At 40.4% G+C, this 25,535-nt stretch overlaps 1 protein-coding gene across 1 annotated transcript; it reads left to right on the forward strand.

Annotated features, from left to right (window-relative positions):
- Positions 1-308: 308 nt before the first annotated feature.
- On the forward strand, positions 309-20,298 carry LOC133139852 (microtubule-associated protein 1B-like). The gene is made up of 7 exons (XM_061259289.1): positions 309-521; positions 5,039-5,140; positions 10,364-10,446; positions 11,217-11,357; positions 11,533-16,174; positions 16,345-16,583; positions 17,113-20,298. Exons 1-7 carry the CDS (start codon positions 341-343, stop codon positions 17,266-17,268), a joined length of 5,544 nt encoding a protein of 1,847 aa, XP_061115273.1. The 5' UTR covers positions 309-340; the 3' UTR covers positions 17,269-20,298.
- Positions 20,299-25,535: the final 5,237 nt, after the last annotated feature.

The raw sequence follows: 25,535 nt of genomic DNA on the forward strand, positions 1-25,535 counted from the left end.
CTCTATTATACTCCACATAAAGCTACGGATGAGCATCAAACCTGTTGATAAAGGCCTCTCCAAAACAAAAACAAAATTATTTCGTTACTATTTGAGAAACAAAATTAGTATTTATCTTTTTCGCCCTCCTGCTTTTGCTTCCGTTTGGTTTGATTCGCCACAGATGACATCAGCTGAGAGCAAGACCACCTTGATATCAAGTGCGTTCATTCTTCCCTGGGTCCTGCCATGACACAATGTCTAGGGGTATAAAAAAAGCGAACCACTCCTTCCTAGCCTAGTCCACGCCCGGTGGTCACCGTTTAGATTCCAAGCTAAACATACAGTCAAGGGTCTAAGGATGGCGACGTTGCTGGAATCGGCAGTTACTGAGTCTATATGTAATAGCAATTCAATGCTAACCCCTGAAGCTTCCAGTCTTTCACACCGATTTGTTGACAACAAATTTTATCTGCTTGTGGTTATTGGAGAAATTGTTTCAGAAGACCATTTGAAGTGTGCCGTGGCAGACATTGAAAAGGGTAAGTACGTAGCGTGCTCAGTTTGGATACTATTTTGCTACAGCCTTTGTTATCAGAGCATCGATGCATTTATGAATACAAATATGTCGTGTTAAGAACTTGAATCAGTTCATGAGAAAATTATGCCTGTGAAATCCTGGGTCTGGAGTCCTGCCTATGATTTTAACTGGCCTTGTAATTCCATATGCGAAACAATAAAAGTGAAACTTTCTGTTTAATGTTTCACCATGGTTTCCTTGTTCTCTATCTGGAGATGGAAAACCGCTGCACAGCCCCTCCCTTTTGATAACCGTAAACCTAGGGGTATAATAAATGAAATAGCTTTGCATCTGTGCTCAGTTTTAAAACTGTTTCCCTAAAATTGTGCAGCTTGTTGACCAATTTTGAAGGAGGAGTAATATCTGAAGGATTATGGCGTTTTTTGTGTATGGATGTTACGAAGTTTTACTCTTGTGTAATTTGTCACGCAGCCTCTTTTATTGCCAATGCGTCAGAGGTGTAAAAACAATTCGTTGGTCCCAGCATCGAATGATCTCAGTGAATACCTCAGTCTGTACCTTTGCTTGGATTTTTCAGGGTCCTTTGTTGTGTTTGCCATTATATAAGTGCTGTGCAGAAACGAACAACTGATGCAATATTTTCCCCGTTCCCCTGAGATGCCAACACAATACAGCATCACCTGCAAACTGGAATGCAGCTCCATGCGAAACGTTGATCATTCTTATGAGTAATAACGGTTTTCCCGATAAATTAGTCATGTTAAAGTACAAAGGCTTTTTTCTAGGATTTATATTTTACGATTACATGTAATTAACACAGTCTAGTCACAAGGAAAATGGTAAACATATTCAATAAAAAAGAAAACGGCCCATTCACTGGATTGTGTAAGGCTTTTAATTGGATCTGCGCAGAATTTGCGCAGATTCACTGAGCTATAAATCATCGGGATGCCTCCCAGTTATTGAGTCTATTGTACAAGATGGTTCCATGTTTGATAAGGTTTTGCGAATAATCTGCATAAAATCCCTCAAGACAAATGAGCAAATAATTGTTATATATAAGATAAAAGAAATCTCCTTCACTTCACTCTCCGCCACATCTCAGATCCTCTCATCCGATACCGGCACGTGGGCGTGGTCCAGTCCGCACTGCGGTCCCTACGGAAGCTCAGACAGGACCGCCGAGCTATGAGCGTTTTAGAGAGGCAGACATGGATCCCGTGCGCTTGACATTGCCTACTTATTATTGCTAAAATGTGTTCAAACGAAATAATATTCAGTTGGATTAATACAGTTTTTTATTTAAGCTGCAATAGTGTTCGCTGTGAACCTCGAATGGTATCCGGTTGGTTATTTCTACCGTTTAGGCTCTTTGTGTACGAATGAACTAGATAAATAATACGAAACGCACTTGTTACTCCTACATAAGAATACTGAGCTTCAAAACTATAATGTCTCCTTGGGACTACTCTGAAGGGAAAATTATGATATAAACATGTAATTTGTAACTTTATATATTCATATGTGTGTGTTCCTTTGTGTGATATGTTCATCAATGGCCTTGTTCTGAAATATGCATGCGTTAAGTATCTATCCATAATTTAATTTTAAAAAATGAAAAATACCAGATTTTAACATGGAGAAAGGGGGAGATAAGGCAAAGAGCCCATATGTTGTTGTTCTGTGTGCTATATATCTGTATATTAAACAGATATCTAAAAAAATATCCATCTTAACATAACAGCTTCTGTGTGGAAAAACATGTTGGGTTTAAATATGCTTCGATGTACTGTATGAGTTTTGTATTCCTTACATTGTGCGCTTAGAATTTATCAATCCACGAAGGGGAACTCAGCCATCACAATCATCACAAAAGTATTCAGGCTGCATACCTATAGCATACAGTATGAACATATAGATATATTTACATACATATATATGCAAACATATATTTAATGATGAGAACAGAATGTCCAGTGCATCTGGAAAACATCTGGGTTGCGCATCCTGCGATCTGATTGATGCCTGCAGATTTCTGATCATGGATTTGATTGGACGCGGCAGTTTTTTCATCTCACACACCCAACCCCTGAGACTCTGCCCATCCCTGCACACAAAGGGCACTTCTGTATTGATCCTCCCTACTTGACGTAACTGGCGTCAGTGGATGATCGTGACCTTGCGTGTGGCTTAGGAAGACAACTTTCAGATGTTTTAATCTAGTGTTACAGAGGTTTGCAATATTTAGCATTTCTCCATTTAAGCTATTGGAAGCTTCTTTGTTTGAAATCTTTTATTTCAAATTGATATCTTACCTATTGATATAAAACCAGGCCTACATTATGCATTTAGTTGTCAGATAATTATCTAGTAGTGACCAGACAATGGTATATGCCTGTGGCACAAAGTTGATGTTTAACATAACATAACAACGCATTAAATTAAGTTAATATTCAAAGTCTTGTCTCTATAAAACAAAACAGAGGCAGAGAGGGAAGGTTTTTAAAGGCGGTTCAGATGGTTATAGAGAAGGAAACAGGCAGTTGTTATGTTCCAAACAGTCGAGACACAGGAGACTGTGCCTTTACAACTGGTCTAATGAAGGCAGTAGGGAATAACTGAGTTGATTGCTTATTAGGTTTAGATGAGCCTGCCTGTGTGCTAGGCTGCTGCTGTCCAAGGTCCTGTAGTGCGCACTGTTTATGGGAGAGAACAGGAACCACTGACAGAAGCCAAAGACGGTAATGGTGAATGGGCTGCATTTATATAGCACGGTTATTCAAAGTGCTTTACAATTGATGCCTCTCATTCACTCATTCACCCATTCACCCATTCACACACTCACGTGCTAACGGTGAAAGGCTGCCATGCAAGGCACCAAGGACACTTTGACACACCCAGGGGGGTGGGGGATCGAAACCGGCAGTCCTCTGACTCTTACCTCCTAATGGCTAATGTCACCCAAAGAGGAGGAGCGACCCTGTGTGCACCCCTCTTTCTCATTCCGCTCCACCCAGAGTCACAATGCCATTTCCTGAAGTCTAAGTCCCTTCATTCAAGGGGAAGGGTTTGGCAGCTGCACCTTGCATCAAAGCACAGACTTAGATTAAGGTATTGCTAAAGGACAAACTTTGTTTCCATTAAAAAAGGAGGAAAGTGTTGTATGCTCTGGTGTTTTACTAGTGTCAGGGTGGTATGGCTGTCACATGGTAGGTTCAGTGCTACGCTAGCATCTAGCAGACATTCTTCATTCTTGCCTAGCTAAGTACTGGCAGGCTTTCCAGGCCAAGTACACGTTATGGTAGCTGGATATGTCCAAGCCTAGCAAGTATGGCTAGTGTGTACATAAACTACCGGAGCACTGCTGGAGAATGTTCCGGATTTTAATCACTGGACTCCCACCTACACAAGATAAATAGTCCTGACTGGGCTGTAAGCAAATGACATCCATGAGGTTATTGGGGGCATGTTGCCAAGTTGGAAAGAGAAGTTCATCAGGTTCATAGTAATGACTCTCACAAATTAGGATGTACCAGTTTTCATAAGAGGAACACAAGTGTCTATACACAACAAAATGGTCGGTGTTTGAGGGAACCCTGAGTGTAGGTCGTAGATAAATAAATGAGGTTAGCTACCTGGGCATCAGGCAGACAGCACACAGTATGTAATTATTGTCCATCTGGGCACACTACTTTGGTCACGCCTCTAATAAATGAATCCCGGCACTATCACACGTCCTTTTCCTGGAGAATGTGGCCTCCTGGGGCAGGAGGCTCATAAATCCATGTATCTACAGAAGGTGACCCAGATTCTGGGAGAAGACTCTCCCCGACAACAGGCATAATCTTTTTTCATAATATTATAACATGCAGTCACCCAGCTGCCTCTGCCTAACTGAACCAAGGTCCACACCACAACTTGGCCAAGCCCAAAAAGGATGAACCAGTTTTCATAGGAGGAACACTACAGTATGTGCCTATACACAACAAAATGGTCGGTGTTTGAGGGAACCCTGGGTGTAAGTTGTAGATAGATAGTACATTTGATCCTGCTCGGACTCAAGTTTGTTCCAATTGAAGGAACACCAAACATTTTGTGTAGAAATCCAGAAAATAACTGTAGTTGAGGACAACCATATGAAAAATGGAGTCTTGTTTGTTTCATTTAAAATGACCATACTATAGCAATCAAATAAGCACCCATATTCATTGAGCTAAATGTCCCGTAAATATTGTTATTGTAAATATTTACAATAATGATACTGTCATTGCTGGTATGGCACATATGACACATGCATCTCTGTTTCTGTGAAGAAAATGACACAAATTACATAGAAAAACCTTCAAAGCAAACATATAAATATATATAAAACTTTATTTGACTAGGAAGTCACATTGAGATTAAAACCTCTTTTACAAATGTACATTTTAAGAAAACATAATGGGATCATACCACATGTTGCTTAATCAGCAGTACAGAGTTACTTTAGCTTGAATCTCCTCTCTGGCTCTTTCACAGGCATCCGCACATGGGACACGAATCTGATCGACTGCAACTTGGACCAGGAGCTGAAACTCTTTGTATCCCGGCACTCTGCTCGGTTTTCCCCAGACGTACGAGGTAAGCGCACAGCGCCCACTTTCCAGAGTCACCGTTTGGACCTCGATATATGCTGGACAGCTTTGATGTACTGTGAACATTTCTGTACTATGCTCAAGAACATTTGAACACATGGAACATTCACAAAAGGCGAAACTGTATAACTGCTGCATTTCAAGATTGGACATTCACTAAAACAGTCTTCTGAGGAAACAGAATTTTTTTGCAAGTCATATTCACAATTTAAGAGCAAAAATACAATATTATGAATTGCCCCAACAGAAATTCTTGGCTACTTCTGAGGGGAACAGTTTTCTGTCAAATGATACTGATGAGCTATTGTTTCAAAGTTGCAGTATGTAATTCGTAATACCGTACCAATTATAAACAAAATGTTTTTGGCCTTGAGGAACATCTGATTGCTGAAGTCAATTCATAATAGAATTTCTTCCCTTTTATTGAACTTCACATTACTGAAATTATTTTTATGCTTGAATGTTCATTATGAACCAGCCTTTGGGATTCAACTATGTTTAACAAGAATGCCAATTTTCATAATTTTGGGAATGTTCAACATGAAATGTCCATTGCCTTAACTACCTGTGCTCCCTTCCCTTGTTATAGGTGAGGGAAAAGGCACTTCATTAAAACAGAAAGTAATCACAGAAAGTAATTGAGACAAGAATGAGGTCTACCATTATGTAGTTTGCCCTTGAATGTCATCGGCTGCAGATCCAACCCGCAATCCTACTGTTTCATGTCATGTCAACTGCTGTGGATGTTGTACATGTCATACATAGTCAAAATAAATGACAGCATCAAAGGCTTGATTATTAATAAGCCAGCTTCAATATTTTACAGACAGTTAATTGTTTCCATGTGCTTTTTAATGAAAACATACAATGATGTCACATAGAGAAAGTCCTATGTCTGACTGCACATACTATCTCATAACTTATCTATGTTGTGAATCAGGTGAATGCAAAATAGCTTTTCCTGTCAGGTGTTTTGTAATCACTTTATCATTCAAATTTTGAATTTTGAAAGTGAGCCACGTGAACAGATAGAGGTGTTAAAGATGTGGATGCCAAGTTCTTGCATAGTTTGGGATATTGCCAATGGCATACTGAGATTATACATTTAACAGATCAGCATGGTTTTGCAACTTGAAGACAAATTAAAACTTTCATGGTTAAAGGCAACATGACAGATGAATATTTACAAGCATAGGGCCAGCATATTTACCATTTTTGTTTTATAATACCTTTTAATAATGGACATTCTGTCCATAAATATTATTGTTTGCCCTATGGACAAAATACCCCAAAAATACCAGTCAGATAAGCGTACATTTATGTTTGAATTTGTGGATTGGTACATGGTACAAGTTTCAAAGCTGTATGAACAAATTCATTTTATTTTCTATATTATCACCCCATTTCAACCTGCTATTAACCTACTTTCAACAAAATACACAGGTGATGAAAATGCTACAATCTGATTTGCATATAGTATATTTGCAAGCCAGGAGAAAAAAAACAAACATATTACAGCCACGTATGAGTGAAAGAAAATGAAGACCAAATCTGCTCTGTGAGATTATCTCATCTGCAGCAAACAAAAGCAGGTTAAAGCATGTGTGCTCTTGCTATTATGATGACCAGCCTCACATCTCAAATCCTCCATTGCTGCAGACGGGTTTTGGTGGTAGGTGGCATTCAGTTACAGTATTGGCATTTGGCAGACGCTCTTATCCAGAGCGACATACAGTTGATTAGACCAAGCAGGAGACAATCCTCCCCTGGAGCAATGCAGGGTTAAGGGCCTTGCTCAAGGGCCCAACGGCTGTGCGGATCTTATTGTGGCTACACAATAGAACCACCGACCTTGCGAGTCCCAGTCATTTACCTTAACCACTACGCCACAGGGCGGCCAACCCAGTTCAGTTTCACAGCATTTCTGAAAGGTCTGGTGGCCTACTGCATGTCCTTCAGACCTCCTTGAGCCTCTGCTGCTACAGCGAGGCCAGGGTAATGAGGGGGAAAGGCCCACTGTGCCAGTGGGAATGACATGAATGTTAAAACTGTTAATGCTATTTTATTTCTAAGAGCAATTCATCATCTATGATTTTTCACCATCTTCACTGTTCCCGTTTTGATGAAAGTTTAGCCATTGGGGCTGGTCTTGCCCCTTCTCTGAATGTAAAATGAAATATGACCCAGGTGAAGCCCCAGGTGTGTTTACTACAGAGGAATGCATTAGTGTGCTCCCTTTGAAAGGAGGTTAGGAGGTACATGCTGAATTTGAGTGTTTTTAAATAAAAATAATGGTGTGCACTTTTATAAAGGGAAACTTCATTAGTGTACACATGGGAGTGATTTAGTGCTTCAGTTAATGTTTGTAGCATTCATTAAAGTGACTGTAAAGTGTCTGGAATTTTTTCAAATAACCATGAATTATAACAGAGGGATTATATCCACTACAAATATCAATCCATATTGTGAATAACTATAATAATCGACAATTCAAGTCTAAAATCTGCACTGAAAACAATTTCAGGATTGTATGGGCATGGTCTGGACTGCCACACAACCCCACCTCCTTCCTCAACTCCTCCCAAAATGTGCCACAAACAAGTACATTGTGTTGGAGAAGGAAGGAGACTGGGAGGGGGATAAGGTCGGAAGAGGGATTAAGCGCTGAAAAATAGCAAGATGCATACTCCACACAGAAAGGCCCCCCGGTCGAGATTCCAAGCCTGGATGTTGTTGTGAGGAAACAATGTTATCCACCATGCCACCATGTCACCGCATAGCTCATGCTGCAGATCTCTCTATGAAAAACCTCATGTAGAAATCTCATGAAACTGTGGGAGGAGATAGGCAATGAGACGATTGGCCATTAGGTCAGGGAATTCTTTTTTTTTTTAAAGATTTTTTTTAGGCCTTTTTCAGCTTTATTGGACAGCATATAGTATAGAGAGACAGGAAGAATGGGAGCGAGAGAGAGGGGAAGACATGCGACAAATGTCGGACGGTCGGATTCGAACCGTCGACGTCACGGCTCGCAATGAGCATGCGGTCAGTACTCTACAGGCTGCGCCACCGAGACACCCCAGGTCAGGGAATTCTTGATGTCATCAAGGACCCTGACCTAATAGCTCAGAGTCTGGTAATAAGATGAGCTCCACCCATACAATCCCCACATAGGAATAGATAGAAGTGTTTAGACTGATATAAGTTGATATTGCAATGCATTTGATTTCTCTAATTTTGCTGATGCTTAATGCATACCATAATAATGCCAGTCAAGTAGTCTGAAGTCATTCACAGATTTACCTTTACAGTCACTTTACAAATTTCTAGCACAAATTGTTTACCTGGTGTAAAACAAAAGAGACCATGTCCTTGGCTATACAAGTCAGACACTGTATGCAAAAAACGGAAAGAACGAAGCTTACACAGAACTGAACCAGCATTATAAATAAAAAAATCTATATTCTATTCAACATATAATAATAATAATATAATATAATAATTCAATGATTCAGCCAAATAATATTTTGTATCATGTCTTTGGGGCATTATGTTACTGCATTCTTGGCACAGACAGGATTGTGGATTAGAATGCTAGCTGTAGGCTATTGATTTGTGAGTCTGAGCATTTTAGATAGGTTGGTGAAATGGCAGAATGGGTATGCCCAGGCCATAAAAAAACAATTATAAATGGATTGATTTACAGAACAGGAAGGCTATGAAGAGATTGAAAGGGGGCAATGGACTGAAGCACCTCAATAAATCAGCTTATTTCATTTTCATAAAGAGTCCCAAGAGTTCACTGCCACCTGTGTTGTGCAGAGACTGTGCCCATTTACAAACCATGAGGGATTCAAATGTTTTCAGCAAGGCAGATTATATGCAAGGCATACCCATGTTCATTTAGTTTGAATAATGTGCACCCCATTTTGTTTAAATAATGTGCACAAAACGCACATACACAAAACGCATATGCATGTATACACATACACACAGGCCTAAATATGTAAAGAATGAACTAAACTATACAATATTTTAGTAAATAACATCTATTCATGAATCTAGTTAAAAAGCAGTCCCTCGAGTGCAATCTGCAGCAGACTCATTTACTACAACAAGTCGACATCATTGCAGTCCAACTGACAAATTACAGGGCATCCATCATCATGTGCCAGACCATCTGAAAATGCACTGGAATTCAGGGGTTACATCCAGCCTACAAGCTACCCATGTAATCAAATAAAGAGACCCAAAAGTGCATTGCTGTGTATAAATCCATTACTAAATGAATGTGCTTTATAGCATTGTATTGAAGCAGTTGGATTTCCTGCTTACTGGACTGATTGAAAGGGGAGCTGAGACTACATATTCCAGCTCAAGATGTAGCACTCAATTATGTTTTTCAAATGAAATTCCACGATGTGTAGATCCTATATTAGTTCAATGTTGCTTTAGTTTTAAATTACAACCCCATTCCGTGCACATCACAGTCTTATTGACATACAGACTGGCATTGGTATTTGGACTGCAACCCGTAACAGCAAAGCCGTGTTAAATCGATGATGCTTTTTTAGAAAATGATGTGACTCTCAAAATAATTAAAGGTAATTAACCAACATATTTTCAAAATAAGTTTGTTTTATATTATGTTGGTGTTGTTTGGAAGGTAAAGGCTGCTTCCATGGATAATAAAAACAAGCAAGCCACACAAATTTGCTGAGCGAAATATACATGAATAATGATAATATACTGCTAATAAAGCCTTTCTATATGAACAGATTTAGATTGAGTGTTCCCCACTAAGCTACAGTGTGTCAGATTGCTTATTAATTGGGATAGCCCATGTGCTGTTCAGTCCTATAGAAGCCAGTCACTAAAGATCAGGTTTCTTTGTATAACATTGACGTATGATGTCCAGAAGTCATGGTACGGTGTGTTCTGCAAAAGGTCAAAAGAAAAACTCAACTAAATTGGTATTTTGTTATGATTGTAAAGTTTTCATTGACATGTAGCAAATGATTTAGAACAATATTGTATTAAGTGGCACTGATGCAAGGTTCTTTGCCAACAAAATGTAGTAAACATGTTATGTAAATGTTTACTATCACTGGCGAGACATTGTTTTGTCTGGCGAATGAAATGAAAGTATTAAGTACTGCCTGCACAAATACTGCGCTCCGTTGCTCACGTCCTGTCTCTCTGATTTTAGGTCAAAGAATCCTGCACCACAAAAGCAATGTTTTGGAGACAGTGGTGCTCATTAACCCGTCTGATGAGGCTGTCTCCACTGAGGTAAATTTCTCAAAAAATAAAAACGTCTGCTCCCTTTCAGTTAAAAAGTAAATAATACTGAAGCATTTGAAAGCATTTATGATTTTAACTTTTTTATTTGATTTTGTTTACGCTGTAATGTGTTGTCTCTTGTTCATAATATCACATGCTAAATAAGATTTGCCAGGACTCATTAAAGGCTCATAATTTGTGCAAATTTGCTATTTTATACTTATTTCTGTGAATCCAGACTGTCTGCGTGGCAGTGCTTCACTGAAATGGGTTGATGTAAATTGAATTTGGCATTGCAGACTTGGCTAAGAGCTATTTATTTTTATAAATTGTTTTCCTTCTTTCTTGTGAATCAAACATTGAGTTTTCACTTGCCAAATGTAGGAAGATTGTCAAGTCTATGTGATCGGTATTGGCTCATTAGCTAATGTCATTCCACAGACCACAACAATCATAACAGATCCAGGGTATGAATATGTAAATGAATGAGGAGAGTGAGTGTTCATTAATTAGATATTTTTTCAACAAATGATAACAATTACATCACTTCCGAATGCAAATGCACCTAAACCGCACCTAAACCGCACCTAAACAGCCTCTTAACAAAATATTAATAAAATACAACAGCTCCATAGAAATGAAAGCAAAGAAAAGTAATCATCTGCTAACATAACATGAGCAATGCAGCAACCCATTTTATTATTTAACTGATGTACTGAAGCTGAAATAAGCTTTCCATATGCTCGGCTTTAATTTTTAAAATATATTTTTGTCTTTAGGTTCGGTTGATGGTCTCAGATACTGCCAGGCACAAATTGCTGGTACTTTCAGGACAATGTTTCGAAAATACAGGGGAGCTCATTCTTCAGTCTGGGTCCTTCTCTTTCCCGGATTTCATCGATATCTTCACTGATCAAGAGGTGACTGGCACTTAGGAAATATTTGTTTATAGGCATAATTTCCTGATAAAGCAACTGACCCTTGATACTGTAAGTTTTACAAGACATTGGGGCATTTGATGTGTGATTTTTTGAGCAATGCTTCTGAAAATTCAATTAAATAAAATAGAAATGAATAATATTTCTACTTCAATAGATTGGGGAACTACTCAGCAACACACATCCAGCGAACAAAGCAAGTATAACCTTGTTCTGCCCTGAAGAAGGTGACTGGAAGAACTCAAACCTGGACAAACACAACCTACAGGACTTCATAAACATGAAGTTAAACTCTACCGTTATACTGCCAGAAATGGAAGGCCTCTCTGAGTTCACCGAGTACCTGGCAGAGTCCGTGGAGATCCCATCACCGTTCGACATGCTGGAGCCTCCGACCTCTGGGGGATTTCTCAAGCTGTCGAAGCCCTGCTGCTACATCTTCCCAGGGGGCCGTGGAGACTCCGCCCTGTTCGCAGTCAACGGGTTCAACATGTTGATCAATGGGGGCTCGGATCGCAAGTCCTGCTTCTGGAAGCTGGTCCGACATCTGGACCGGGTGGACTCGATATTGCTCACTCACATTGGAGACGACAACCTGCCTGGGATAAACAGCGTGCTACAGCGGAAAATAGCCGAATTGGAAGAGGATCAGTCACAGTGCTCCACTGCTAACAGCGAGGTGGTGAAAAATCTGATATCCCCGGATCTGGGAGTCGTGTTTCTGAATGTCCCTGAAGATATCAAAAACACAGAGCCAAACTACAGGGTGAGAAGGACCATTGAGGAGGTGTCCCACACACTGCAATACCTAAACAAACTGTCCTTGAAGCCAGAGCCTCTTTATAGGCAGACTAAAAACTCTGCAGAGCCTATCATACTCTTTCAGAAAATGGGTGTAGGGAAGTTAGAGATGTATGTGCTGAACCCAACTAAAAACAGCAAAGACCTCAATTCCTTCATGAAGCAATGGACTGGTAGTGAGAAGGATAGCGCTTCTGTGTTGCTTCCAAATGGCAAAAAGTCTGAGATGCCACTAAGCTATTTGACCTCAGTTTCATCACTGATAGTGTGGCATCCTGCAAACCCTTCTGAGAAGATAGTACGAGTGTTGTTCCCTGGCAATGCCACACAACATAATATACTAGAGGGTTTGGAAAAGCTTAAGCACTTAGACTTCTTGAAATATCCTGTGGTCACTCAGAAAGAGTTGTCTTCAAATGTGGCACCAGCACTGAAGCAAGCAAAATTGAAGCATAAAACTGATAGTAAAGAAAGTTTGAAGTCCACCTCGAAGCTTTCATCCAGCCAGACATCCAAGAAAGAAGCAAAGGAAGAGACTCCAGAGAAAGCAAAAGCAGATGAATCCAAAGCGACCCAGGAAAAGGCTAAGAAATCTGAGAAGAAAGAGAAAATTCTGGTGAAAAAGGAAAAACCGCAGACAACAGAAAGCGAGGTCAAGGCAAAATCAGATCAGACATCTAAAAATGAAACCCCAGAGAAAAAGAAACTAGAGCCTAAAAAAATAAAAACACCCAAAGAAGTATCAAAAAAAGAAATCAAGGTAAGTGAAAGGAATAAGGAGGGAAATGAAGTCAAAAAGGAAACTGTGAAGAAGGATGAGAAGTTAGCTGCAAAGAAAGAGGAAAAGGCTAAGAAGGATGAAAAGGTAAAAAGGGAAGAGACTAAGAAAGAGTTCAAAAAAGAAATCAAAAGGGATACAAGGAAAGACTCTCCAGTGAAGGAGACTAAGAAGGAAGAGAGGAAGGAGCTTAAGAAAGAGGAAAGAGGAGACATGAAGAAGCTCTCTAAGGACTCAAAGAAATCAACTGCACTTGTGGGAGATGCCAAAAAACCTGTGCCAAAACCAAAACTGCAAAAGAAAGAAGATGCGTCAAAGAAGAGTACAGGGAGCCCTGCAAAACAGAAAGAGAAAGGCAAAATCAAAAGTACCAAAAAGGAAAGTAAATCCAGTGAAGACAAACTTGGCCCTGCCGCTGTTGGAGTAGCTGTTTGCGTGGCTGCGGCTGCTGGCATCGCGGAGGCACTTGAAACTGAGAGATCTATAATGTCTTCTCCGGAAGATCTCACAAAGGATTTTGAGGAGCTGAAAGCACAGAAGAAAGATAACGACTCGCTAGTCATAATACGTCACGATGAGACTGCGCTCCCGAAAAAATCCCCGGAAGCAGATGAACACGCTGAATCTCTGGATGAGGGAATTACCACGACTGAGCCTGAAGGCGAGTCTGGAGCTTCTCCAGAAGAACCGGAGGGTAAAGGAAAACTCAGCGGTGACACCAACGACAAATTTGAAGATGAGGGGACTGGGCTGGAGGAGTCATCAGAAGCTGGGGACTATGAAGAGAAGGGTGAGAGCGACAGGGATGATGAGCAAGATTATCTTGATGGGAAGAAAGGCACACAGTATTCAGAAAGCTACAGGGAGGGTAAAGGAAATGGAAACGATCACCGCAAGGACAGCGGAGCACATCTGAACATCTCTGCCCCTCGTTCTCCCATAACTTCTGTTCAGGATGAAGAAAACTGCAACAAACCCCTGCAGGAATATACAGTAGTTTTAGGCCACACACAGTTCACCACCAATATTTTCACCCGTGCGTCAGCGCCAATGGAGCATATGCCAAAACCAAGGGGTTTTATAAGTGATGAATCTAAGGAGTTTGTGATGGGTAGCTATGATCGAGGAAAGCCATCCTCCCCTCCTGATAGCCCCGACTCTGACCATTCAAAGAGTGAGGTCACTGAGGGACGGGACTATCACCCTTCAGCCTCTACTATATCTCCAGCATCATCACTGGAGGAGGACAGATATTGCAAGCGGTTCACTGATGAACTTGCCTCCCCCAAAGAGAAGACACTTGAGCATAACTTACCCTTGGGAATTCCAGAGAAAATGACTGCTACTTCAACAAAACTTAGCCCAGCTACTCTCTCGCCACTCGTAAAGACTCCTACAAGTGACTGTAGTGTCAATTCTGATTTGACACCAACTGCCGTTGCAGCACCTGTTGATTCGCAGTCTGACAGCACAGGCTATGCATCTTATTACAATTCACCTGCAGATGAAAAAGCAAGCAGGCAACCTTCTGAGACTCCTGGAAAATCCCAAGGTGACGGCAAAGTAGATGCCGCAAGTCTGAAAATGGAAAAGTCAGAGGGATCGATAAAAACTACCAGGGATCTCTCGCCTGTAGATTCCAGCTTGCTTGGAGCACTTAAAGAGGACAGTAAAATGTCCATCTCAGAAGGAACCACATCTGACAAATCAGCCACACCAGTTGATGAGGTTGTAGCAGAGGACACTTATTCCCATATAGCATCTGCCTCAACTGCCTCTCTTGCCACTAGTTCACTCCCAGAGCCAACAGCCGATGATGTCTCCCCGTCGTTGCATGCTGAGGTAGGCTCCCCTCAGTCAACAGAAGTGGACGACTCCCTCTCTGTATCTGTGGTCCAGACTCCTACAACCTTCCAAGAAACTGAGATGTCACCGTCCAGAGACGAGTGTCCCCGACCAATGTCAATTTCGCCAGATTACTCACCAAAAACAGCCAAGTCAAACACACCTCAGCAGGAACCGAAGTCTCCAGAGCAGGCTACCATGTCAGTTGAATTTAGCCAGGAGTCACCCGATCACTCCTTGGCCCTAGATTTCAGCAAACAGTCTCCAGAGCACCCGGCACTAGGAACAAATTTTCACATTGCATCAAACGGCCCCACTGAGGTGGACTGTAGTCCTCCAGGACCTGCAGGTTCTGCATTTTCAATGGGTAGCTTGCCTACGGCAGAGAAACCAATGCTTTTCAAAGACACAGATTCAACTAATGCGGCTGCAGTCTCTCCTTCAGATGGCTCTACCCCATCCATTAATACGCCCTCACAGACAGCCTCTCCAGTGAAGGGGGACCCACTTGTCAAAGCTGCAGCCCCCAGAGAAATGTCACCAGGTGCATCGCTGCTATTTGAAAGTTCCCAGAACAATGACTCACTCCGGAGTATGACATTTTCACAAAATGAACACAGCTCCTATCAAAAGCTGACAGAAGAGACCCAGAAGAGTGCCGGTGTCTCTGGGGTACCCAACGACTCTAAAACCTGCCTCTCGCCACAGTCTCGAAGCAATGTCGATTTATGCCTGGTTAGCTCTTGTGAGTACCGCCACCCGAAAACAGAGCTTTCTCCATCGTTCATAAACCCAAACCCTCTGGAGTACTTTGCCAATGCCCAAGAAGAGGAGAAGCCTTTAGCTAAGTCTGGAGGAAGGCCTCCCCCATCTGGTGGGAAGCAGCACCTGAAACAATGTGAAGAAACTCCAGCAACCTCTACCAGTGAATCCGCTCCCTCCCAAACTGATTCTGATGTCCCCCCGGGAACAGAGGAGTGCCCCTCCATCACCGCTGATGCAAATATCGACTCGGAGGATGACTCTGAAACTCTCCCGACAGACAGGACCCTAACACACAGGCATGCTGATCCTCCTCCTGCCCCGATCAGAGACTCCGCTCCTTCCCCACCTCGCCCCGACGTCTGCATGGTTGACCCAGAAGCCGTGCCAGCCACTGACAGTCTAGAAAACCCCTCCAAGAAAGAGGCAAGTGACCAGACCACCCAGAAAAAGCAAGAAAGTAAGACAAAGTCAGCAGCAATGAAAACTAGCACTCCTAAAAAGAAAGACCCCTCTGTGTCCAAGTCAAAGTCTGATGTAAAAGAGGCTGGGGGTAAAGATGCTAAAAATGCAACAAACGCCAATGCTTCAAGGGGCCCAAAAAGTACAACAGGTAAACTCTTGCAACAGTCATAATATGAGATTAAATATTCCTTTTTTCATTTCTGTATTCCTGCTGGACTGAAATCAGATAAAAATATATTTTTAAATTTTGAGGCAAGACTACTGTATGTGGCTGGTTGATTAGTTGAAATGATTATTTTATTCTGCTGTATGTTGAAGGGTCAGGCAGTGGTAAAGCAGCGGGAGGAAGCAGTGCACCTAACTGTCCCCCTGCATACCTGGACCTGGTTTACATCCCAAACCACTGCAACGCCAAGAATGTTGATGCCGATTTCTTTAAGTGTGTGAGGTCATCTTACTACGTTGTGAGTGGTAATGACCTGGCAGCTGAGGAACCCAGCAGAGCCGTCTTAGACTCCCTCCTGGAGGGGAAATCTCAGTGGGGCAACAACATGCAGGTTAGTCTAATCAGCTTCCCTGATTTTCAGTAGAATAATTTTCAATTGTGCCCTGTGCTGTGTGTTTGCAGTACACCTAAGAGGGCTTCTGAGGAGAACTGTGGATCACCAGTACATAGTGTGTGAATTGGACATTCCAATTTCGGGTGGGATTGGAGATACCAGTATTGGATATGTCAAAAATACGATAATGCTAAACATAGCATTATAGATGTCACTTTGAAGTGATAGGTGTTCACTGAGACATCTTTCCAGAGTGGAGTTTACAAGAGCTCTTGTAAACTACACAATATGTATATGCTATCCTGTGTTTCAAAGTTGTGAATATTGAATGGATAGAACAGAACATCCCTTTTTTGGCAGGAGGTAATATCAGTTATATAGCAGCATAAGAATGTATAATGACAGAATGGGCTTATGATGTATTCTAGGCCTGTCATTTGTTGTGAATTCTTACATGTTGCTTGGTAAAACAGCTTGTTCTGGTAGTCTGAAACACTTTGTTAACACTGACTCTTGTGAATGATAGGTCACTCTCATCCCGACCCATGACTCAGAGGTCATGAGGGAGTGGTACCACGAGACCCACGAGAAGCAGCAAGATCTCAACATCACAGTTCTGGCCAGCAGCAGCACAGTGGTCATGCAAGATGAGTCCTTCCCTGCTTGCAAGATTGAGCTGTGATCCCCAGACACCCACTACCATGCCTTCAGTCTCACGTTCCTTTGTGAAAATGTCAGTGTAAAAAAAAAAAAAAAACAGATTGGTAAAATAATGCTACAGTAATTTCTGTATTGATTCACGTAGACTATGCCAAAATAATATTTAAAAGGCATGTAGCCTGAACCCATCTAAATAACAGAACAATTCCCGAAGAGATTCCTAGCTCACTAAATGTATGAGGAAGCCCACTGCCAAAACAACAGAGGTAAATGGTAAAGTCCCATTGTAAGGTGTGTCTGTGGACACAGAATTATTATGATTGTACTGGGTACTGACTCCTGTTTGCTCAAGGGCAACATGTACTAATTTATTATGCAGACCACATATTTAAGGCATGCTTGCAGTGAAGATGGCCACCACAACTAGTTTTCACCATAGTGCCGCAGTGTCATTGTTTTCTTAGGAAACCTGCATGCCATGGGTCCTAATTATCTGGGTATAAATGATCATAAATTTCGGCTTTTACCCTCAAGCATACACCAAAGGATGAAGGAGAATAAATTTGAAATGCCTTAGAAAGTGACTTGAATGTAAAAGAGCACTACGCTTTTCCGTGCGAAAGAGGAGGAGAAAGCTTTAGGGATGAAAACAGAAAGAGTGCAGAATGTTCCCATCGCCTGCTGTGTAAAAGGACCTGTGATTAGATGCTAGACAGAATGAGCTTGTTTATTATGTGTGTACCTCTATGATCCAACTTGGAGAACTCTTTGACTGATCCTATGCAGAACTTCAGCAAACAAATGTTAATGAAATACATTTTCATACAATCTTCATTCCTGGTCCTGGTGGACCGCAGGTTTGCTGGTGTGCTGGTTTTTGTTTATGCCTTAATTTCAGCAACAATTTAGACACAAGAGAACAGGTGAGGTGAGTTAATTTTGTAGGAGACTGCTTTAATTGCTCAATTAAGCACCGAATAACAAAAAACCGGCACATCTCGCAGCCCATCACGACCAAGAATGAACATCCCTGGACCACACAATTGTCATCGTAACTATTTTCTTTACTTACTTACAGGCTAGAATATGATAAAGAATGGATTCATCTTTTGTCCTTATCTTCGTAGTGGTAGCTTACCAAACCCAGATTGCATAGTTCAGCAATAACCAAAATGATCTTTCCAAACTGTTTATGAAGCATTTGTTTGTAAATCAGAGTTAAGGACAAATGTTCATTAAATCAGGGTCTACATCCCAGGAAATAGTACATGGTAGAGATGGAGTTAATATCATCCTGTAATTTTTATTTTAAGATAAACATTTAGCTTCAATGGTTTTCATAAGTACTGCTATATTTGGGTAGCTATTTTAGCAGTATGTGAGAAATAAAAATGCTTCAATTAGTTATTTTCCTCACTAGTTATTTTTAAGCACTGGTACAGACTCTAACATGTTTGTGTTTGACTGGAACATATAATATCCCAATATTTACATATATAATGAAGACAAAATTAAGTTAAAACTGATCTATTTAGAGGTGGATAAACTTGTGAAAACATAATGAAATGGCAATATTGCCTCAGAATTTCATTGCTCATATCAAATAGGAACATTTTTAAATTTCAAAATCAATTTGTCACATTTTCTTACAGTTTAATACTTTAAAGTTTTCTGGTATTCATTCTTTCTGGTGGTTTTCTCTTTCTTATCTGGAATAGGGGAGATTTTAGGATTGGATTTTAGGAATTCCTGATTTCCATGACTGGGTCATGTAAAAGAAAGATTTTTAAATATATGGTTGACACTAAGCCCGTTTCCCAATGCCTTAACCACACTGAGGAATTATTTGTTATTTAAAGGTGTTCTACAAGCTGAAGCCACTTACTTCTTCTACAGTTTCATGCTCAATGTCAGAAACGCACTCAAATATTTACTTTTATTTAGTTGATAATGTGAGAGGGAGGATATGTTGACTTTTAAGTATTTTTAACACTGAATTAATTGAACAACATAAGATCAATACTGTGAATATTAATATTAAATGGCCTTTGAGTTTCTACAACTGTTCTTTACAACAGGCCATAGGAAGTTTTGATTCTGGTGCAATTATCAGTTTGTGAAAAATTCTGAAACATTTTCCTTTTTTTTTTACTGTACTGTAATTACTGACACCCTTGTGGTGGGGTGAATGGTTTAGAGAAATGTGCATGTGTTATGTAGTATATCTGATTTCTTTGAGAGGGATAATTACATCAGCGAGCGCAAGTCCATTAAGTAATATGAAAAACATAAATCAAGCACCGGGCATTGAAATACCAACAGTGTTGGCCCTTGGGTAGATTTTGAATGCGTTTAAATAAAATGGTGATCACATTTAAAGGAAAAGAGGCTCAAATATTGTTGAGGTTTAATGGCAAAACTCACATTTTACCCACCTTAACTGGAGATATGTGACACTCACTTCAGGATGTGTGCATTGCTACGTGTTAGGCTTGCTAGTTTTACATTAAGATAATGTTGATGTATGCAGGGGAAAGAGCTCTGCTGCAAAGCCATGGTAATGCCAACCATTTTGATACACGACAATCTTTCACTTCCAGAAATATTTTTAAATGTGAATCCCAGGGTAATACGGTATATTGTGTTTGAGAGCAAACCTGCCAGTTGTAATAATAAACCTCCTCGAGCAGACCGTACCGTAGGTGTTATATTTTCACTCGAGCTTGCAGCTGCTCCTGCATGAACATCCTCGCTTGTCACTGCAAACGGACTTAAGACAACAGTCTTAAGTCTTAAGTCTGAGGGCTTTCCTCGCGCTATCCTCTCTCTCTCGTTCAGTAACTGTTAATGTCTGTCTGCAGCCGTGTACAGTGTCACGTAGTCTTGCATCCTCCCTGGCCTTCTGAACCAGATCCAAGGCAGGGACTAGTTTTAAGTGAATATATTGGCATAGTGCTTTTCTGATGTGTGTGCAAAAAATCTTCCTGAAATCTTCGTCCTGCGGCATTTGATGTTATGGGAACGAGTATTAAAGAATACAATCTGCTGTAAATGAAGTTGTGGGCTTTCATTTTTCTGGTGTCTGAATTTTTGGTTTTTCAAGTGGGCAGCATCAGTGTACTTGCTATATATCCGGTTATAATGCTGTCGGTTGTTTCAATCAAACTTCACAATCGCACAGAGAAAGTGCAGGGCATTCAAAGTAAATAAGTGAGGAAACATTCAGGCAAATATCCAAGCTTGTAATCTTACATGCTTCACTTTAATGAACAGGGAAGATTCAGTGCACTATTGATAGCATACTGATCGTATTGGTTACTAAACATAACATTAACCACATGATGACAGGCTTTTCTGAACATGTCGTGTTCCTCGTTTATTTGGTTCCTGCAGTCAGTACTAGTGCTGAATCCTATACTGTTAATAAACTGCAGCGAAAAATGTCAGCCATAATAAAAAATAAATAGACATACTGATGTCTCAAAACAGTGTCTGAACCAAACTTATGAAGAGAAGTCGGGGAACAGAGCTTGGAAAATAAGCAAGATATGCTAATTAAATTGTCACTCACTCGATGACTGCAGGATCCATAATTGCACAGTGTCCTCGTTAACTGTAATTATGTTGAAACTGTCTTGGCACTAAGCTAAGTGTTCCACTAAATAATAAGGCCTGCAATAAAGTGCTCAAACATCCATGCTGTCAGCCGCGTCCTCCTGTGTCCTGTTTGGTCCAGGGTGGGGCTGAGGTGAGTTCTATTTAAGTCCAGTTAGGAAGTGAACTAAAATCCAGATCATCATGACATCATCATGATCATCATCATAAAATCCCATGTTGCAGCAGTCGAGTGATGCAATACATAAGTATAATTATGTGCAACCAGAAACACAATACAATCTTTTTTCCACCAATTCACTTCATGCACTTCAGAGCTGAGTTCAGAGGTAAATTCACACAGGCCGATACACGGTGTCATGTTACTGAATAATATCTATTATACAGTAGCATCAGCATTGATCTCATGGCCATACCAAGCTCCAATTGCCTTTTAACAGCAACACATGTAATATTAATGCATAGCTGCAGGAAAGAAATGTTTATTTGTTTGTCACTATGATATGAGACATTATACAACATTTAGTTTTAGTTATTAGAATTATATGAGCTATTAACTGTAATGATCTCGTGTTGCTAGGTAACTCTACTGTATAAGCAAATGCAAAGATTAGCCAGCTAACTAGCCAGTCTTTGCATTTGTCTAATGGAATTCTGAAGGAACTATTTTTTGTTGACGCCAAATAAAGTCAGCCTATTGTCTCAAATTACCGTTACTCTATGAATGCCTTTCTGTAGAGCTGTTGTATGAAAGCAATATCACACTCCGGGTCATGTTATTGTACTGTATATCATCATGGCTGTGATTATCTTCAGTACTTGGCCTGCGACCATGACAATATACAGTACAACAGCACTCCCTCTCGTGTAATATTGCTGAAATTTAACGCTACTTTATGGCCAATGCTTTGACCTATGTGAAGACTGTATATAATATAATGGTATATAATGCTATAGTGCTGTTATAGATCATTGTTAGCACTCTGTGTACACTTACATGTGTTGTATGTTGCGGAGATAACATTGTAAGTGGCATCTGGACAAGATCTTATGCCAAGTAAATACTATATCTTCTGGGCTTCCAACAGTGCAGTTGTCATAGGCAATAGAAGGCAGAAGGTGGAGCCTGTAGGCATGACAACAGTGGCAGTTAATTTATGTGGCAACCTTTTGAATTGTTGCTAGTGCCTGAAATAGACAAGACAGGGCAGAGAATGTGGTGGTCTGGGTGCCAGCACGGAGATGCCATAATCCATACATTTGGAGAAAAAAAGATAGTTATAAGACACCTTAGATGAGAGCGTAATGAATAATAAAAAACAAATCCCGTTATATAATTAATCTAATTCTTTACAGTAATTGATTTTGTACCTGTATAATAGAACTGGGAATTATCTGACTGTCTGTAGCTGGGGGATTTTTTTAAATCGATCCAGCAAATAGCCTGAAATCAATAGTGTGCTGTTCCCAGCCTCTCTCACACACATACACAAACACACACACACACCACACGTTCTCCAATGCTACTTAACTTGTTTAATTGAGAGCGTGCAAGAAATACTGCAATTTCATTTCGGATTTGATGACATTTTCTGAAGAAGGAAGTCCGGCGGTGTTCCCGGATGCACAGCCAGTCAGGAGGAAGGAGGTGAACGGGTTCATTCCAGCATACGCTGCTTTTCATGGAGCGGCTGGCCGCTGAGATTTTCCGCAACTTTGCTTTAGTATGTGAGGATAAATCTGTCAGGCAGCAGAGAAGGTGCATGTGGACATGAGCCAGAACGGAGAGGAGGTAAGAAAGAAGAATTATACACTCACTGAGCACTTTATTAGGTAGACCTGTACACCAGCTTGTTAAATGCACATTTAGCCAATTATGTGGCAGCAAGTAAATGCATAAAAGAATGTAGATGTAGTCAAGAGGTGCAGCTGTTTTTCAGACCGAATATCAGAATAGGGAAGAACTGTGAACGAAGACCAAGGAATGATTGTTGGTGCTAGACAGGGTGGTTTAGTATCTCAGAAATTGCTCACAATACAATCTCACACACAGTAGTCTCTAAAATTTGCAGAGAATTGTGTGGAAAAACTAAAAAACATCCAGTGAGCAGCAGTTCTGCAGGCAAAAATGTGTTGTTAAAGAGAGAGGTCAGAGGAGAATGGCCAAACTGATCAAAGCTGACAGGAAGGTGACAGTAACGCAAATAACCACACATAACAACAGTGGTATGCAGAAGAACATCTCTGAACACACAATGTATCAAACCAAAGTGGATAGACTACAGCAGCAGAATACCAATAAGTCTAATAAATACCCAATAAAGTGCTCACTGAGCTATCAAAAGAGTGGGGGCTTCAGCAAGGAGCAAATATCACAGACAAGGGGAGAGTCAATAGTCCAGAGATTATTGGCAGGAGTTAAAACATTCACATAAAATAATGACAAGACAAAGGCTTAAATCCTCTTAGAACAATTGTAAATTATTGCCCAACTAAAATGATTTACAAATAATTTGAAAACCAACTCTCCAAGGGTGAGCCAAAGAAAGCAATTGACTGTAGCTGAATATTTTATGCCAAAATAGCCAGCATTTGCTCATTATATCATAATTACGACATACTATGGGCAGGCATAGCTTGGCAGCATTTGGCAAAAACATCAGAAAAACCCAGAGGTGGAAATTGTGCCATAATTTAGTAGCATTTCAGTATAAGATATTACATTTTAAGGATCACAATGCAGTTTTTTTTTTTTATTGTATTATGCTTATTTGCATAATATGGATGAAAGGGCTTGCATAAAGGGTGAACAGCTGAAGCCAATCACTGCATTGATGCCCCTGTGATGTGGAAATAATGCACGGAAGGATTTTCCCCGCCTCATTGCACCATAGTGAATGGCATCGTCACAGAATCCTGCAGAGTCATAAAGTCCTTTAGTTCCAGTCTTCAGTCTCCTGAATTGGTCGGTGACTTTGCAATAGTCGTTAGGCAAAATGGGTGTTCCAATTTTGAGAGATAAACAAAAAATGTGTATAAAGTGCTCAATTAAAACACAGACGCAGTTTGCAGATTACATTATTGTTGTTTCATGGCTTTAGTTCAACATCCCAGCTACTGTGCATTCCAGGCTAAAACAAATGCATCCCTGAATGGTTGCAATCGCATATTCACATGAACACATAACACTTCCTTTTATTCTTAACATCTCGGTGGCAAAGTCTTTCTTGCTGACAAATGGCGTAAAATGCCAAAGTAGACCGTAACGGCTGCTAATTATCCAGACCTTTCATCAAATTTCAGTAATCAGGGATGAACTATTGAACTTGTGTCTTATGTTCCCAGGCTGTCAGATGAAAATCAACACCAAGCTTCTCACAGGCTCACAAGGTGAAATAATCCAGATTTTTTGACCGACTACAAAATAATAATACTATTTTACGTCTCTGTCCATGCTCATTACTCCAGAGCGCTTCAACTACAGTTTCACGAACCGGAAAGTGCGAAGAAATCTAATGAGGCTTTAAACAGGACGCATTAGTCTCCAGAAAATACTTCTATTGATTCAGAATTACTGAAGCCTGATGCTGTGAGGCCGAGATTGTTTTCCGTGAATCATATTTCAAACACCGAATAATGCAGATGAAAGTTTATCTTCAAAAGAGGTAGTGGGTTAAAAGGGAAGCATTCTACTCTAATATTTTCACGAGTGAACACATTGTTCGTAATCAAGGACTTTCTGAAACCGTGAGAGGTCAGATCTCCTCTCATAATTCTTCTTTCTTCCAACAAGGTAATCTTGAGAATACTGAAAGCAGTTTAACAGAAGATTAATCATATAGCACAGCTTGCCTGTTTCTCTAAAGAAGCGCTACTCCACGGGCTGCAGTGTCTGCTGGCATTTGTTTCAACCGTGCGCTACACCACGTGATTTCACCAATTAACTTATTATCTGAACCAAGCAGGTAAAATAATTAGTGAAATTAGGTAGTGTGGTGCATGGCTGGAGCAAATACCTGCAGCCAGAGGCCTGCAGGACCTGGAGTTGAGTAGCGTTGCTCTAAAACAGGCATGCACAATAATCCGTTTCAGGATTTTGTGCCAGCTTCTGGTCTTAAGTATTTAATTGACTCAATCATATCTTATCTGACATGTGTATGAGTACCGGCTACAGCTGCAGACTGCAAGTGTATCATAATGATTTTACGCTGCTCAAGTAGAGGCTTTAACCAGGGTAATGTATAGAGCTGTCAGCAAATTAAAAACAAGGAAAATTGGTTGGAACAAAAACCAGTACACAGAACGGCCCTCAAGGACCAAAGCTGTGCACCCCTGCTTTAAAGTAATGAGAGAAAGGAATGGAGTATAAGACATTTTGTATCTTCTTACTACCCTTCACGGTTAGTTTAACTGGTTTTGCAGTGGAGGAACACATCAGGCAAACAGACTGATGATCTCATTTCTCTTCCAGTTTTGTATCAAATCCTATCAGCAAACAAGGAGCCAAAAGGATTGCTTCAAAAGACCAAGATGATAAAAACCTCAACAAAATATGAAATGCATTTTCGAGTGGTTCCAGCATGACTGAACAACCATTATTAATATAAATATATTTTAGCTGCTTTAAAAATATAATAAAGAGTGCATACTTCTTCCTGTAACATGCTGACAAGG

This window comes from Conger conger, chromosome 11 (assembly GCF_963514075.1).
Source record: "Conger conger chromosome 11, fConCon1.1, whole genome shotgun sequence".
NCBI lineage: Eukaryota > Metazoa > Chordata > Actinopteri > Anguilliformes > Congridae > Conger > Conger conger.